The sequence below is a fragment of the Lepidochelys kempii genome, chromosome 6 (genome assembly GCF_965140285.1).
Source record: "Lepidochelys kempii isolate rLepKem1 chromosome 6, rLepKem1.hap1, whole genome shotgun sequence".
NCBI classification, from domain to species: Eukaryota; Metazoa; Chordata; order Testudines; family Cheloniidae; genus Lepidochelys; species Lepidochelys kempii.
The window spans coordinates 69,738,039-69,755,552 of NC_136385.1; the positions used below are offsets into that span (position 1 = coordinate 69,738,039).

The 17,514-nt window shown below is 39.6% G+C and overlaps 1 protein-coding gene across 4 annotated transcripts in view; it reads left to right on the forward strand.

Annotated features, from left to right (window-relative positions):
- The window catches only part of UBR1 (ubiquitin protein ligase E3 component n-recognin 1), a 149,748-nt gene that overhangs the window by 74,238 nt on the left and 57,996 nt on the right, over positions 1–17,514 (forward strand). For all 4 annotated transcript variants that reach the window (XM_073348599.2, XM_073348601.2, XM_073348598.2 and 1 more), the window contains exons 26-30: positions 211–310; positions 6,403–6,512; positions 8,273–8,362; positions 13,092–13,279; positions 15,245–15,450. In XM_073348599.2, coding sequence (XP_073204700.1) covers positions 211–310; positions 6,403–6,512; positions 8,273–8,362; positions 13,092–13,279; positions 15,245–15,450 — 694 coding nt within the window. The remainder of the gene's footprint in view (positions 1–210; positions 311–6,402; positions 6,513–8,272; positions 8,363–13,091; positions 13,280–15,244; positions 15,451–17,514) is intronic.

Genomic DNA, 17,514 nt, shown 5'->3' on the forward strand with positions numbered 1-17,514 from the left:
GTAAGGATCAACTAAGCTTAATGCAAGGAATAAGCAAGGGCCATGCCTCGTTAAGGACACTAGCATATTCTGTGTATGGTTATTGAATCTTCTGTGTGAGATCAATGCACTTTTGCACTGTGTGATATATTCCTTAAGGTCTTCTGTCAATATGTCCAGTTTTACAGCCAATTGGTAGCAATTGAGTTTTATCACTTCTGTCTTTCACAGGTACTTCACCTCCTTTCTCTGGGCTTACTGGAAGAGAAGCAGCAGCTAGAAAAGGCTCCAGAGGAAGAAGTGACCTTTGACTTTTATCACAAAGCATCAAGTACGTTTCACTTTTTCTGAAGCGGGGAGTGAATTATGCTAACTTCTTATTATAAGGACAAGATTAGACTCAAAAGAAGAGTTAAATCATTGTGTTCAGCAAGGATTTATCCTGTCTTTATTTTCATCGTAGCATTCAGAAACTAAGTGAGACTGCTAGAGTTCTGCTTTGCATCAGTAGAGAAGCCAAATCAGGAATTACATGTCTATGCTCTGGCTTGACAGGTGTAGTGAGGAGAGGATGTGCTGGTTTCCAAAGAAAGTGCTAAGAGTAATATTGAAGATAGTTGTGCCCATCTGTGAGGGTTACAGAAGAGGTGCCATATTGGGCCACACTGTTGTCCTGTATCCTATCTCAACAGTGGCCCATATTAGAGCTTCAAGGGGAGGGTACAGAAAATGGCAATTATGGAGTGATCCACCCCTGTTTTCCACTTCCGGCTGCTGGTTGTCAAAGGTTTAGGGTCACCTCAACCATGGGATTGCAACCCTGACCATACTGGCTAGTAGTCATTGATGGACCTGTCCTCCATAATCTTATCCAATTCTCTTTTGAACCCAGTTATACTTTTGGCCATCATGAAATCCCATGGCAATGAATTCCACAGGTTAGGTGTGCATCATGTGAAAAAGTGTACTTCCTCTTGTCTGTATTAAATCTGCTGCCTGTTAATTTCATCAGATGACCCTGGGTTTTGTTTTGTGGGAAAGGATAAATAACGCGCCTCTCTCTCTCTCCACTTTTTCCAGACCATTCATGATTTTATAGACCTATCATATCTCCACTTAATCTTCTCTTTCCTAAACTGAACAGCCCTAATGCTTTGTTTCTCCTCTTCTGGAAGTAATTTCATAGCCTTGATAGCCCTTCTCCAATTCCATTATATCCTTTTTGAGGTGGAGCAAGCAGAACTGGACACAGTATTCAATGTGTGGGTGAACCATGGATTTATAAAGTGGTATTACGATATTTTCTGTCGTATTTTTTTATCTCTTTCCTAATAGTTCCTAACATATTGTTAGCCTTTTTGATTGCTGCTGATCGTTGAGCAGAACTTTCAGAGAACTATCCACAGTGACTTCAAGATGTCTGTCTTAGATGGTAACAGCTAATTTAGAACCCATCACTATATGCGTGTAGATGGGATTATTTTTTCCAGTGTGCATTACTTTGCACTTATCAGCATTGAATTTCATTTACTATTTTCTTGCCCGGTCATCCAATTTTGTGAGATCCTTTTGTAACTTCTTGCAGTCTGATTTGAACTTAACTATCTTCAAACTTTGCAATCTCTCTGTTCACCCTCTTTTCCATCTTATTTTATTAATATTTTGAACACAACAGGTCCCAATAAAGTTCCTTGGGGGACCCTGCTGTTCATCTCTCTCCATTGTGAAAACTGATCATTTATTCTTAGCCTTTGTTTTCTATTTTTCAGCTCGTTACTGATCCATGAGACCTTCCCTCTTATCCTCTTAGTTTACTTAAGAGCCTTTGATGAGGGACCTTTGTCAAAGGCATTCTGAAAGTCCAAATACACTGTATCGTGTGGATCACCCTTTTCCACATGCTTGTTGACTCCCTCAAAGAATTCCAATAGATTAGTGAGGCATGATTTCCCTTTGCAAAAGCCATGTTGACTCTTCTGCAACAAATTGTGCTTATTTCTATGTCTAATAGTTCTATTCTTTACCATAGTTTCTACCAGTTTGCCTGTTACTGAAGTTAGGCTCTCCAGCCGGTAATAGCCAGGATTGCCTCTAGAACAGGGGTAGGCAACCTATGGCACGCGTGCTGAATGCGGCACACAAGCTGATTTTCAGTGTCACTCACACTGCCCGGGTCCTGGCCACCAGTCCGGGGGGCTCTGCATTTTAATTTAATTTTAAAAGAAGCTTCTTAAACATTTTAAAAACCTTATTTACTTTACATACAACAATAGTTTAGTTATATATTATAGACGTTAAAATGCATTACTGGCACACTCAACCTTAAATTAGAGTGAATAAATGAAGACTCGGCACACCACTTCTAAAAGGTTGCCCCTGCTCTACAACCCTTTTTAAAAATCAACAATACATTAGTTGCCTTCCAGGCATCTGGTACAGAGGCTGACTTCAGTAATAGGTTACATACTATAGTTAGAACTCTTGGGTGGATACCATCTGGTCCTGGTGACTTATTACTGTTTAGTTTATCAGTTTGTTTTAAAATTTACTCCACAGACACATCAGTGTAGGACAGTACTTCAGATTTGTCACCCAAAAAAATAACTCAGATGTGGGTCTCTCCCCCACATCCTCTGCAGTGAAGACTGATGCAAAGGATTAATTTAGCTTCTGTGCAATGGCCTTGTCTTCTTTGAGCACTCCTTTGTCATTTAATGGCCCCACTGGCTGTTTGGTAGGATTTCTGCTTCTGATGTATTTAAAAAAAAAAAAAATGCTGTTTGTAGCAAGTTGCTTCTCAAATTCCTTGTTGGCCCGCCTCATTGTACTTTTATATTTTACATGCCAGAGTTTGTGCTCCTTTCTATTTTCCTCATTAGGCTTTGACTTCCAAATTTTAAAGGATACCCCGCCCCCCCGCCTCGAGTGAAAGAGAGGCTTGCGTTTAACTGGGTGTCCGTTCCCTGACTTCACCAGCCTGTTAGCTACCCAGTCCCCTCTGGGCTATGCCAGCCCTTACTTTGCCTTGCAGAATTATAGGTGTACTCCAGTCTCCAAGGCCCTTTGAAGTGTTCCTTTGTAGTGTCCAGCCCCTTATCCACTGAATGTTCACAGAAATACCAGCTCTGCTTTCCCCAAGGGAACAGTGTACACACCAGCTTGAATGATTCAGCTCAGGATCAGCTCCTTGTATAACATCACATCACTGAGATATATTTATAGTGAAAACAATGATACATTTATTGTCAATGGTTTGAGATTCAAGAGATAGTGAATAAGGATAACAAAAACAAAAAGATTACATATCAAACTATTTCTAGCAACTAAATTTAATTTAGCAGGCTAACCACCTGTCTTAAAGAATTTTCTCACCCCAAATGTGTTTTGCAGTATTTCAACCCAGCCTGGTTTTGATCCTGTTTTCATGAATGAAATAAGTGTCTTCTTTCCTTCTACTTATGTTCCCCAAATTTCATTCTGTCCTCGGGACAGTAACTCCTCCCCCTCCCCTTGCTTGTTTTTACTGAGTCCTGCTTCTTCCCTGTTGACTTTGTATGTTAATAGGCCATCCATTATGTTGGCTTACAATGCTTAATTTAAATGCTGTCAGAGAGTAAAGTGAATAAACATCTTTTATCTGACAGCAAATCTGTTTGTCAATTCTGCCTTGATACAAACTTCAGGAACATATTTTCAGCATACATACATAACTCCTTTCATAGTATCTGTACGTACATTTCACAATGATATTAATTACCTGTGTGATCCTGGCTTTCATTTAAGATCTCCCATAATTTTCTTTGGTGAACCAGAATGTACATACCAGAATCCGGATATTCTGGTAAACTGTTTTGCCAGTTGGTATTGAGGGCATCCTGGGTCATAGTATCCTCCTTCCACTGCAGGACTATCGTGAAGGAGAAGAGGGAAATGTGAATAAGAATTCTTTGAGAAATGACAAATGCCTATGAATGAGCAATGTTTAAAAAATAAACTAACCACACATTTTGGTACCCTTTGACTTGGACAGATCTTAATTTGCCTCCAGATTAAGGGGGTTTTATTACACTAGCGACAACAGTGTAAAAAGGCGAGATTTCACTTATAAACTATATGCAGCATGGTCTTGTGCTCCTTTCCCTTGACTCTAAACCTTATCATTTTTATCTAGAAGATCCTTTGGCTTGCACTAAAATATGCTTAGGTTGAAGGTTGAGTCCAAATCATTTGCATATTTAATCTTCTATTCTTTTTATCTTGTGTAGAATTGCTGCTACATTGTGTAAGGATAAATAGAGAGAGTCCCTTTTGCAAGCTGAACATTATTAGCTCCTGTGATATGGATAAAAAATGAGAAATATGAATCCAAGCCACTGAAGTTGCTTTTATTTAAAGCTTTTGAAAGCACTGACCTTATGAATAAGGTAATCGTGGGTATTTTTAGTAAAAGTCATGGGCAGGTGTCAAGGCTGATTCCCCACTCTGGCACTTAGAGTGCAGAAGGTTGGGACCTGCAAGGATTCTAAAAATTAATACTAGCCACTCCAGGCTTCTATTAAACTCTGAAGGTTACAGCTTCTCTCTGAGCTTGGATGGGTAGATGCTGCCACCACCCAAATGCCAAAAACCCCCTTTTGAATGCAGGAAGGTGCACTTGGGAATTCCTCCCTATGGGGTACCCTCAAGCCCACCCCCTAGGAAGAGCTGAGAGAGAAAACAAAGGAAATCAGCTGTTGCCACCAGCTAATTAAACAACATATGCACAAGCCTCTTAGGACACAAAAACTCAATCCTGTTCTTAAAAAAGGGTAAAAGGTAAATTTTATTAAAAACAAAAAGAAAGAAAATACACATCTGGAACTTAGGCGTTTGCTAGATGTTAAAAGATTTTAAAATTAAGCCTCAAGAATGGTTTTCTTGAGGTCCAGCTTAATGGTTACAAACAAAGCAAAAGTCTTTGGGGGTTAGCACAGAAGAGTCCACAAACCATAAAGAGATAAACCTAATCGCGTCTTTCTAGACATTTCCTGGTCTGCTTATGTGTCTGGGGTTTCAAATGAGTCAGTTCTAGGTATGATTTAATGATTTTTCATACCTTGCTTAAAGCTTTTTACAGCATAGTTCCAGCCCTGTTTTTGCTCTGTCCCCTCTCTCCGGAGAACAACAGACAGACAAAAGGGGAGTCTTGTTTCAATTTTTAAAAGTTCTGTCTTTCCATTGGCTCTTTTGGTCAGGTGCCCACTCCCTTCCTTTTATCTATGGGCTTTTTTAACTCTCTATAGGTAAAGCAAGTAGAGAACAGCTACTAACAGGGATTTTGTAGCCAACTGGCTGGCTGGGTGTACATAAAAGGGAGCTACCTTCCCCCTTCATTTATCACAACAGGTCACAGGCAATAAAAAAAATTAATGGCTTGTTACCTGTCCATGACTTTTACTATAAATACCCATGACTAAATCTCTGCTCCTGCTGTGGAGGCTGACTGTCCCCAATTGCCTGCTGCTCCAAGGCCTCTGGGGACTACTCTTACTACAGCCTCCGAGGCCCCTGCTCCAGCCTCCCCGGGGCCACCGCTGGGACTGATGCTCGGGCACTCCCCAGGGCCACTTATCCAGCCATCCCGGGACCGCTGCAGCTCAGGCACTCCCTGGGGCCAGCCACACAGCTGGTGTGGCCCAAGCAGTTGCCATGGGTCTCCTGAGCAGCTGGCCCTAGGGTAAGCTGCACTGGCCGCTACAGCTGTGGAGTTACGAAGGTTGCGGAAAGTCACGGAATCTGTGACTTCAGTGACTTCCATGACAAAATCGCAGCCTTACTTATGAACAATATGCAGTAAAAGGGGATATTAGGGAGTCTGAAAAGTACAATCTCTTAATCCCCATTTTTTATCATTCATGTCTTTCTGTTTGTCAAGCAAATTAAAGAGACACAATCAAATTGAACATCCCACTTCTGTCTGGAAAATTTTATACCTACTGTAATTACAAATTCACCAAAGATTACTATTACTGGAAAAATGTCAGTGGACGAATTCCTTGTCAGTATATTTTTGTATATGACAGCATTTTTTGTATAGCGAATTCTGTTGTTTTCCCCTGCATGATCAATTAGGTTGTGATCCTACAAACTGCTCCAGCATCCACATTGAACACCATTAAAGGCAGTAGAGTTCAGTATGAATACAATAACAGGAAGAAGCACTAGAGCATAGATCTGAAAGTCAGGTCTGTGTTACCTATACTTCTACTTTTGGAAGGAACCTAAATGAAAGCTTTCAGAGTAGCAGCTGTGTTAGTCTGTATTCACAAAAAGAAAAGGAGGACTTATGTGTATTGCCAGTATTTTAAATCGTGTTTATAGCAGCAAAAATGTTAGCCAGTATTTCTGAAAACCTGCACATTTATACTTCCTTTCTTTGTAAAGGAATGGGAAGCTCAGCCTTGAATGCTCTGAACATACTAATGCTTCTGGAAAAATTAAAATCGGTTCCTCAGTTAGAAGCGCAGAAGGATATGATCAACTGGATACTGCAGGTAAACAAGGCAGAAGCCAAGTGTAATTTGGCTTTAATAATTCAGCATTTTAAAAGAAAAAAGTTTGACTGCTTTAGCTAATGCAGTAGACACTGTTCACACCTGCCGTGATCTCTTCAGTATCCTACTGTGTTGAAAAGCTTTTTTTTTTTTTTTTTTTTCAGTTGCTGAGATGAGGTGGGGGTTGGTTGGTTAGTTAGTTAGTTAGGACACCACGTGCTAATACAGAATCCAGTGCATGAAAGGGTTACTACTTAAAATTTTGTAAGTCAAAATTTTAGCTAAATAATATTTAGTCGTGACTTTAAAAAAAAAAAAAACTTTCCAATTGCCTTAAATAACTCAGTATTTATATTTCTATAACTTCATTATTCAAGATATTTTAAATAGTAGAGAAGTAAAAAGAAGCTTTGGTGACATCTGTTTGTATTAGTAAAATTGGAAAGTTTTTAAGGTCTGCTAAAATCTCTATATATTTTTGGAGAGGGTTAAACATTTTGTAGACTCAGTCTGCAAATTAAATGGCTAAAGTGGAAAAATTACTTTATAAAAAGCACAAAGTTTTAAATGGTATATAAATTAAATTTAAAATGTTAGAGGTTTTCAGGATTTCTGATAAAATAAGAAAATTGTTGGAACAACAAATCCAAACTTAAAGGCACAACCTTAACTTTCACAGTTTTTTTTTTTTTGTTTTTTTTAATGGGATGTTGGATCAATATATGGGGTTTTTGAGTTTAATTTTCTATATTTTTTTAGAAAAGAGGAAAATCTGAAGCTGCAGTTCAGAGGCAGTTTCGAACTATAGACTTTTTTGTTGATGCCTAGTTCACCTTCAGTCAAATGCCAGTCTCTGAAATTGTCAGACCAAAAGACTAATGTGTCCAAGTTAGGAATATGTGAAATTGAAGAGGATCCTGTCCCCCCCACCCCACCCCACCAAAAAAACCCCCAAAACAAAAAAAAAAAACCAAACAAACAAAAATACCCTACTATAAAAAGTCATTTAACATAACATTAACCTAACCTGACATTCCACAAAAAGGAAGCAGCTGGTATAAAACTTTTTATGAAACTGAGTACCAAGAAGAAATATACATCAACTTTCATAAAGGGAAAAGTGGTTTAATATTAAGGTGTGCTGAGGACATCTATCAAATTATCCTTTTTGATAGTGTTGATATTTAAAGTTGAGGCTAATTCTCTAAGAGTGAATAACTGAAATTACTATGCAAGATGAGGATTAGGAAGGAAGTTGTCTTAAGAAATTTGTCATGGGTTAGAGAGCCTTTCACCTCTGGGTTTGCTAATTTAAATAATGCACTGGACAGTAGTGACTGAATACTATTACCACATGATGTCCCTTTTTAGTAGCCTATATGAAATGATTTTGCATTGGTGATAATTTCTTAGTGAACAGAGATTCTTATGAAAGAACATCTCACTAATTTCTACTAATTAGCATCCTTAGTAGTAGTTTTAGCAATGGCTAAGGACTGAATAGACCAGAGAAAGTGAACTACCCTTTCACACCTAGGGGTGCTCCTTACAGTTGTGGGGTTGGGGACACATTGGTATTGTGGGAAACTTGCTCTGGCGCAGTAGAGGCTTTCCATACTTTGATAGCTCCAAGTACATTTTTACCAATATGAAATTCTCAAAAAATGTTTAACCTTTTAACAGCCCTTAGGTTCAGTAATACGGCATGCACAGTGCAGTCACGTTTTATATTCTCTTAACACCTAAATATCTATTCCCAGATGTTTGACACAGTGAAACGATTGAGAGAGAAATCAAGTTTGGCAACAGCAGCAACTACATCAGGATCAGAAACTACAAAAGGCAATGAGGTAATAACAACAGGGAAGGAACTGAAGAAATGTTCCACAGGGAGACATTTGTATTTGCAATCTTAAGGAACAATTTTCAAACACAAGTGCTTAAATTTAGGTTCCTAAATCCATATTTGAGCATCTAAATACCAGTTTTAGGCATTAAGTGATGATATAGTGCCTTAAACTGGTATTCTGGGGTGTATTAACAGGAGTGTTGTCAGTAAAATATGAGAGATAATTGTCCTGCTCTACTCAGCACTGGTGAGGCCTTAGCTGGAGTATTGTGCCCAGGTTTGGACGCCACACTTTAAGAAAGATGTGGACAAATGGGAGAAATCAAGAGAGATTAAAAAAAATGATTAAAGGTTTAGAAAACCTGACCTATGATGAATGGTTAAAAAAATGGATATATTTAGTCTTGAGAAAAGAAGACTGAGGGGGGACCTGATAAGTTTTCAAATTCATTATAAAGAGGAGAGTGATAATTTTTCTCTATGTCCACTGAAGGTAAGACAAAAAGTAATGGGCTTAATCTATAGCAGGGGAGATTTAAGTTAGATATTAGGAGAAACTTTCTAACTACAGTACAAGGACAGTTAAGTACTGAGAGAGGTTGTGAAATCTCCATCTTTGGAGGTTTTTAAGAAATGCCTGTCAGGGATGGCCTAGGTATACTCGGACCTGCCTCAGCCCTGTGGGCTGGACTAGATGACTCCTTGAGGTCCCTTCCAGTTCTATGACTCTGTGGTTTAAGTACTTAAATCCAAAGTTAGATATGCGAGTTTGAAAATTGGGTGCTTACTGTGCACTTGTTTCACCCTGATAATGATAGCTATGTGGTTTCCATAGAGAATTTGTTACAGTACAACAACTGCAAAAGAACAAGAAGAAATCTCTTTCCTCTTACCACTAACACTACTACATGCCAACATTTAGTTGGAATTTAGTAGATATTAAATGTGTGCTTCCTCAGATCATAGATGGCAGTATAAGGGTGCGTGGCTTGGGGGCATATGATTTTATGTAGTGTTGTTGTAGCCATATTGGTCCCAGGATATTAGAAAGACAAGGTGGGTGAGGTAGTATCTTTTTATTGGACCAACTTTTTTTGGTGAGAGAGAGAAGCTTTCAAGCTTACACAGAACTTTTCTTCGGGTCTGGAAAATGTTCTCAGAGTGGCACAGCTAAATACAAGGTGGAACAGATTACTTAGCATGATAGTTAACATATATTTCAAGAGATCATTCAAGATGAAGTGGCCTGCTGAAATCCCTCCCATCATAGGGAGGAAAAGAGGGGCAGGGGAAGCAGCTGGGGATTTGTTAGTGGGTTATAGATTGTTGTAATAAGCCATAAATCCAGCATCTCTCTTCAGTCCATAATTTTTAGTGTCTAGCAAGTTTATGAATTTAAGCTCCTAGGCTTGTCTTTTGAAAGTATTGTGAAGGTTTTCTTTGAGGATGAGGACTGATATCTCAGATATAGCATGATTACTTTATGAAAAATGTTCACCCACAGGTGATGTGATGGCTTTTGTCTTTTATCTCTTTTGTGTGTAAGTTCATTCAAGATCATAGTGCTTGTCTGTTTTCACCTACATAGTTGTAATTGGGGCATTTAGGGCAAAGCATGAGATAAACCACATGTTGTGATAGACATGTGCAGATCTCATGGATCTTGAATGGTGTGTTGTGGGAGGTAGTCTGCAGGTTTTGCATCTATTCTGGCAGTGTCTGCCTCTTTGAGTTGGTGTGTCCTGGTCTGTGGGGAGCTTGCTTCTAATGATGAGCTTGGAGAGGTTGTTCCACGATGCAATCTACTTCTCTGGTGGATTGGCCTTTGGTGAAGGTGGTTTTGAGGGTGTTAAGGTGTATATCCTGGACTTTCTGCTCAGAATGCCTAGCTGTAGATATCTGATTTCTTGGGGTGGTTACTGGACCTGTGAAGGTAGGAGTGGTGATGTATGGGTTTCTTGTATATATTTGTCTGTAGGGTTCTGTTATTGAAGCTGATTGTGGTATCCAGGAAGTTGATGCTCATGTGGAAGTGTTCAGCAGAGTGTTTAATGGATGGGTGATGGTTATTGAAATTTATGGTAGAAATTTGTGAGGGAACTTTAGTCATCTGTCCAGAGGATAAAAATATCATCAGTTTTCAGAGTAACAGCCGTGTTAGTCTGACTTTGCAAAAAGAAAAGGAGTACTTGTGGCACCTTAGAGACTAACCAATTTATTTGAGCATGAGCTTCCGTGAGCTACAGCTCACTTCATCGGATGCATACCGTGGAAACTGCAGTAGACATTATATACACACAGAGACCATGAAACAATACTCTCTCCCACCCCACTGTCCTGCTGGTAATAGCTTATCTAAAGTGATCATCAAGTTGGGCCATTTCCAGCACAAATCCAGGTTTTCTCACCCTCCGCCCCCACCACACACAAACTCACTCTCCTGCTGGTAATAGCCCATCCAAAGTGACCACTCTCTTCACAATGTGTATGATAATCAAGGTGGGTCATTTCCAGCATAAATCCAGGTTTTCTCACCCCCCCACCCCCATACACACACAAACTCACTCTCCTGCTGGCAATAACTCATCCAAACTGACCACTCTCCAAGTTTAAATCCAAGTTTAACCAGAACGTCGGAGGGGGGGGTAGGAAAAAGCAAGGGGAAATAGGCTACCTTGCATAATGACTTAGCCACTCCCAGTCTCTATTTAAGCCTAAATTAATAGTATCCAATTTGCAAATGAATTCCAATTCAGCAGTTTCTCGCTGGAGTCTGGATTTGAAGTTTTTTTGTTGTAAGATAGTGACCTTCATGTCTGTGATTGAGTGACCAGAGAGATTGAAGTGTTCTCCGACTGGTTTATGAATGTTATAATTCTTGACATCTGATTTGTGTCCATTTATTCTTTTACGTAGAGACTGTCCAGTTTGACCAATGTAAATGGCAGAGGGGCATTGCTGGCACATGATGGCATATATCACATTGGTGGATGTGCAGGTGAACGAGCCTCTGATAGTGTGGCTGATGTTATTAGGCCCTGTGATGGTGTCCCCTGAATAGGTATGTGGGCACAGTTGGCAACGGGCTTTGTTGCAAGGATAGGTTCCTGGGCTAGTGGTTCTGTCGTGTGGTATGTGGTTGTTGGTGAATATTTGCTTTAGGTTGCGGGGCTGTCTGTAGGCAAGGACTGGCCTGTCTCCCAAGATTTGTGAGAGTGTTGGGTCATCCTTAATGCGTTGGAGGGGTTTTAGTTGGGGGCTGAAGGTGACGGCTAGTGGCGTTCTGTTATTTTCTTTGTTAGGCCTGTCCTGTAGTAGGTGACTTCTGGGAACTCTTCTGGCTCTATCAATCTGTTTCTTCACTTCCACAGGTGGGTATTGTAGTTGTAAGAAAGCTTGATAGAGATCTTGTAGGTGTTTGTCTCTGTCTGAGGGGTTGGAGCAAATGCGGTTGTATCGCAGAGCTTGGCTGTAGACGATGGATCGTGTGGTGTGGTCAGGGTGAAAGCTGGAGGCATGTAGGTAGGAATAGCGGTCAGTAGGTTTCCGGTATAGGGTGGTGTTTATGTGACCATTGTTTATTAGCACTGTACTGTCCAGGAAGTGGATCTCTCAACCTCAGCCTGGTCCAGTCCACACAAGAGATCCAGACGTTCTGGTTAAACTTGGATTTAAACTTGGAGAGTGGTCAGTTTGGATGAGTTATTGCCAGCAGGAGAGTGAGTTTGTGTGTGTGTGTGTGTGTGTTCCCGGGGTGGGGGTGGGGTGTGAGAGAGCCTGGATCTGTGCTGGAAATGACCCACCTTGATTACCATGCACATTGTAGGGAGAGTGGTCACTTTGGATGAGCTATTACCAGCAGGAGAGTGAGTTTGTGTGTGTATGGGGGTGGGGGGGTGAGAAAACCTGGATTTATGCTGGAAATGGCCCAACTTGATGATCACTTTAGATAAGCTATTACCAGCAGGACAGTGGGGTGGGAGAGAGTATTGTTTCATGGTCTCTGTGTGTATATAATGTCTACTGCAGTTTCCACGGTATGCATCCGATGAAGTGAGCTGTAGCTCACGAAAGCTCATGCTCAAATAAATTGGTTAGTCTCTAAGGTGCCACAAGTACTCCTTTTCTTTTTGCAATATCATCAGTGTATCTCAGGTATATCATTGGTTTCGTGGTGTATTTGTCCAATGCTGAGAAATACAGGTCCGCTTAAAAACAACAGCTGTAAAATTTTTACACTAACCATCAGCAGGTCAATCTGCTTATCTATTTCAGACCATCAAAATGTAGCTCTGACTTGATAAACTGTAAGATCTACTCAACATTTGGCTAATGCTGGTAAAAGGGTGAACAAAGATTGGGCTGCTTTGATTACATTGTATAAGTCAGGTTATTTTGATTATTTTGCAGGGTATTGTATAACCTTGAATTTGGGTCTTAAGAAGTAAATAAAGGACAAATGGTGTTTCAGATGTTTTAATTATAACTTTCTGTATTTTTGAATTCATAAACATGCTCTACTAATGCCTTGAGAGCCTAATCAGCTTTTAAGATTTTTTTTTTTTTTACAACTTTTAGATTTTTGTTGTGTTTTGTTTTACAATCATGGGATGCCCAGTTCACTGGGGAATTTGATGGGAGAAATTAGAATTCTACTTTTTGAGAATACTTCTTTGTATTTTTTAGTTGTTGTTCTTAGTCTATAATTTTTACTACTCTTTCCTAATAAGACTCAGAGCACTCAAGACAAAGAGAAGGCTGAACGGAAGAGGAAGGCAGAAGCTGCCAGGCTGCATCGCCAGAAGATAATGGCCCAGATGTCTGCTTTACAGAGGAATTTCATTGAAACTCATAAACTCCTGTATGAAAACACACAAGAGACACAGGGAAGAGAGGACTCTGTTATGGAGGAGGAGAGGTGAGACGAGACAGATACCCAGAGTTCTGATGGAAAAATAAATTTCCTAAAAAGTGGTTTTAACTACATAAGGTTTAATAGTACAGTTGATAGGTAAAGTGCATCATCCCAATCAGTAGCCCTGTATCTCTTACTACTTATATTTTTCAATGTCCTGGATTAGAGAATCCTGTGTAAACTAGCAGCTAAATACTAATGTCAGAAGGCCAAATCAGTTTGGGGGACACCAGACCTGCTTGTTATATAAGATGAACTCTGGAAAAATATTCTTCAGGTAAAATATTCTTCATGTAACCTACCATTTCAGAAAACAATGACTTAATTATAAAACACCCCTAGTTGATATTACTATAGTTTAGGTAATAATGGGCTTTACTTTTTGAAGACCTAATTTGAGTGTTTAATTCAGCAGAATCTTAACATACAAGGTCCTGCCCAGAAGCTGGTATGTTTGAAAGTTAAGTTGCAAAAAAAAAAACTTACTGCGTTCATAACCCAAACTGTTTTTTTCAGAATGTGATTTTGTATATCATTAATCCCCCAAATTGTTTGATCTCTTTATAATTGTAGAAGGAAAAGAAATAGATTTGTTTAAAGTCATATTTTAAATAGCTGGATAATGTTATGATCAGCAATTACATGTAATTGCACATCCCAGGATAGAGTTACTCAAATCCTGTGCTGTAGTGCACAGACTGTTCACTATAAGGTTCAGGGGAAAAAAAGTTCTCTTATACAGCATTTATTTGCCTAGGTGCATTGTGGATTTATTTTGCCTTCCTTTGAAGCATCAGATACTGGCCACATTAGTGTCTTAACTTGATGGACTAATGGTCTGACCCAGTATGGCAAATCCTGCTTTCACTGCACAGGGCAGTAATCCTTTGTTCCACATTTTGTAGTATTCATAATGAAGACTTTGTACATACCCATCTCTTTTAGTCCCTATGTTCTCTTGGCTATCTGGCTATGTTATAGTCCATCTGCTAAATGTTAGTCATGTGAAGTGTGGGTTTTTTGTTTTATTGTTTTAAAGCTGGTCTAGTGGGAAGAAAATGTGCTCCAATTCAGGAGACTGAAATACAGATTCAGTCACAATAGGAAGTGTCTCTTGTCATTCATGAGTGGCTATGTCTAGTTGATGCTAGGAGTAGAATTGTCAGGCTTGAGTAAGAGCAATGGTGACTGTGCATGTGCAAGAGAGAGTGTGCTCCAAGTCTGCACTACAAAATTTGTCAGTCTAGGTTGTGAAGAGATGTGATTTATGTCTGATATATCTGTGCTGGGGAAAGTTCTTGCAGTAGATGCAATTAAACAGTCAAAACTATGTGTTAGCCAATGTAGCTTATTTTGCTTGGGGAAAATGGGCCTGGAATAAACTACGCAAGTGAAAATACAATTTTGCTACTATAAGCTGTGTCCAGATCAGGAGCACTTTTATAATATTACCAGAATAGCTATATTGACAAAACAGTCCTACTATAGACCAGGCCTAATATATGATTTGTGAAAAAGGGGGTGGATAATATCAAACGAAGAGAACAAGATAACAGATGAATGACTAAAAACCAATACAGGAATTTCTGCCTGCTTTGTCATTTAAGAATTCATGTTCTGTAAGACATCCTCAAACTTGTAAATGCGGGGAAGCACCCTCTTAACTATTTCTTATTGCATGTTGCCTGAAAAATGGAAGTAAACTTGTGGCATCATCAAACAATAAATGGAATAATGGAATTTATTTCAATATACCGTAATAGATAGTTGCCACATTCCGTCTTAAAGATGGTTGTATTTCAGTGGTGACTGAAGTGATTCTGTCATTTATGTAAGGGCTTTTGCAGTAAAGTTACTGTTAAATATAAGCAGTAAATTATAGTTTTAGATCTCTTCGAGAGGATCTTTATTTCTTTACAGGGAGTCTGGTAATTGTTTGTTGATCCTTGTCTTTTGATGTTCTTACAGCTTACCTTTGGCCATTGAGTCTTCGAGAGTTGCCTTGGGACCCAAACGAGGTCCATCTGTTACTGAGAAGGAAGTGCTGACCTGTATCCTATGTCAGGAGGAGCAGGAAGTGAGGCTGGAGAGTGCTGTGATGGTATTATCAGCTTGTGTCCAGAAATCCACTGCCTTAACTCAGCACAGGGGGAAAACTCTTGAACTCTCAGGTGGTAGGTGTACCTCTTCAGCTAAGAATATCAGCTGTTGCTGTTCTCTTCTTAGAACTCACTTCAGTTGTATTTAATTAACACTTTCAGCTAATCAGATTACTGAATGGTTACTTTTTTTAATGAAAGTTTAGTTAAGAATTTTAGTCATGTATTTTAGATGGTCTTAAAATCCTTGCCATAAAACTAAAAATCAGACATGGAGGAGAATTTACTGCCATTCTCCCTTGTAAAACAAAGATGAATTCCATGTGTACATGACTCCTACTTTGAGTAAATAAAACAGTACACAGTCCTTCCAAATTAATTTTCTGAAGCAATTGAGTTTTGTTCCTTAAACCGAAGAGTGTGTATTCTAGCACAGAAGATACAAAATGAGTGGCTGTTTCTCTCTGTTGCATATTGATCCAACTGTAGAAATTGATTTTTAATTAGCTGTTCCTGTCTTGTTATAAACCCCAACCAGGCATCTGTACAAATCCTGCTCATTCAAGTTTATTAACATAACATAAACAAGAACGGCCCAAACATTGGAGTGTGTAGAAAGATGAACCAAAAACATCCATTTTTCTATTGTTTTTTCTTTATTATTTGTAATATGCTAGTGCCTAGGGACCCTAGTCATAGATAAGGACCACATTTTGCCAGATGCTGTACAGACACATCTTGATACCAAAATTTAGGTTAAATCACAGATAAAGATGCCATTCATAGAATCATAGAATATCAGGGTTGGAAGGGACCTCAGGAGGTCATCTAGTCCAACCCCCTGCTCAAAGCAGGACCAATCCCCAATTAAATCATCCCAGCCAGGGCTCTAGTGTATCCAGTGAAGCTCATCTCTAGTAACTTTTCTCAAATCCTTCCTGTAACAGTATGCCAGGTTACCAAAGTAGCTGGGGAAAGAAGGAAACAAATCTTCTTCACTTGCCGAAGGCCACTTGCAGATAGATATTTTAACTCCCCTTTAGCAGCATATTCAGTTCTTCTGTAGCTCACCTAAAGGAACAGGTCTTTAAGTGATTCCCTTCTCCCCCCACTTGGAGAGCTGCATGAGTGGGGAAAGTGTATGTGCCTGTGTATATGTTGACACCAGTATAACAGTGGTCTGACGCCAGGGTGCATTATATTACATTCTTCACTTGACTTTTAGTACCTGTAAGGTATAATTTACTATTACATGCAAACAGAGGTCTTACTTTAAATTCTTTTCTACTTTCTTTGTGTTCATGTTATAATACAAGCATATTTGTTCGAACAGAAAGTTCTACCCAGCTTACATAAGGAGTTCTATTGCCATTCATTTCTGTACTATTCAAGGCCACCTTTTGTGAAAAATTAAATCCTGTCGACTGCATATTGCAACACAACAGAATCTGTTAAGTTTTCATAATGGTTGCCAGTGATTTCTTGTATGTTAAGAATTAGTCTTTGCTTTTGGATTTGGTACAGTAGTTCTTCAAATGCTTGCTCATATCAGTTCCAGTGTAGGTGTGTGCTCACCCCAAGCATCGCCACTGGAAAGTTTTTCCCTCAGAGGTATCCATCAGGTTGGCTCTGGTGCCCTCTGGAGTCGTGCCCTCATAGTTCTGGTATATAGGGCCCCACTGCCCCCTCAGTTCTTTCTTACTGTCCGTGACGGTCGCTGGAACTGCTGCTTGTCCTTACGTTTTTCCACACGTACCTCTCTCAGTGTATTTTGTTGATTATCTGTAAATAGCTGTTTATCTAGAGTTTAAGTTTCAGTTAGTTGCAGATTCTGCTTAGCAGGATTAGCCCTTCCCTGGCACTGGGGTATGCCTTCGTCCCCAATATTCAAGCGGTGTGTGTTGTGCCATAAGCCAATACTGGTTAGTGACCCACACTGCAGCTGTCTCAAGTGTTTGAGGGAGGCCCATGTGCAGGAGCGTTGCAGGATTTGCAAGAGCCTCAGACTTCGAATGAAGGAGGACAGGGACACTAAACTCAAATTCCTCCTTATGGAAGCAGCACTTCGTCCCCCTTTGGAACCAAATCACGTTACCTGGCACTGAGTACTTCGGCTTCAGTACGAAGCGTCCTGGCATC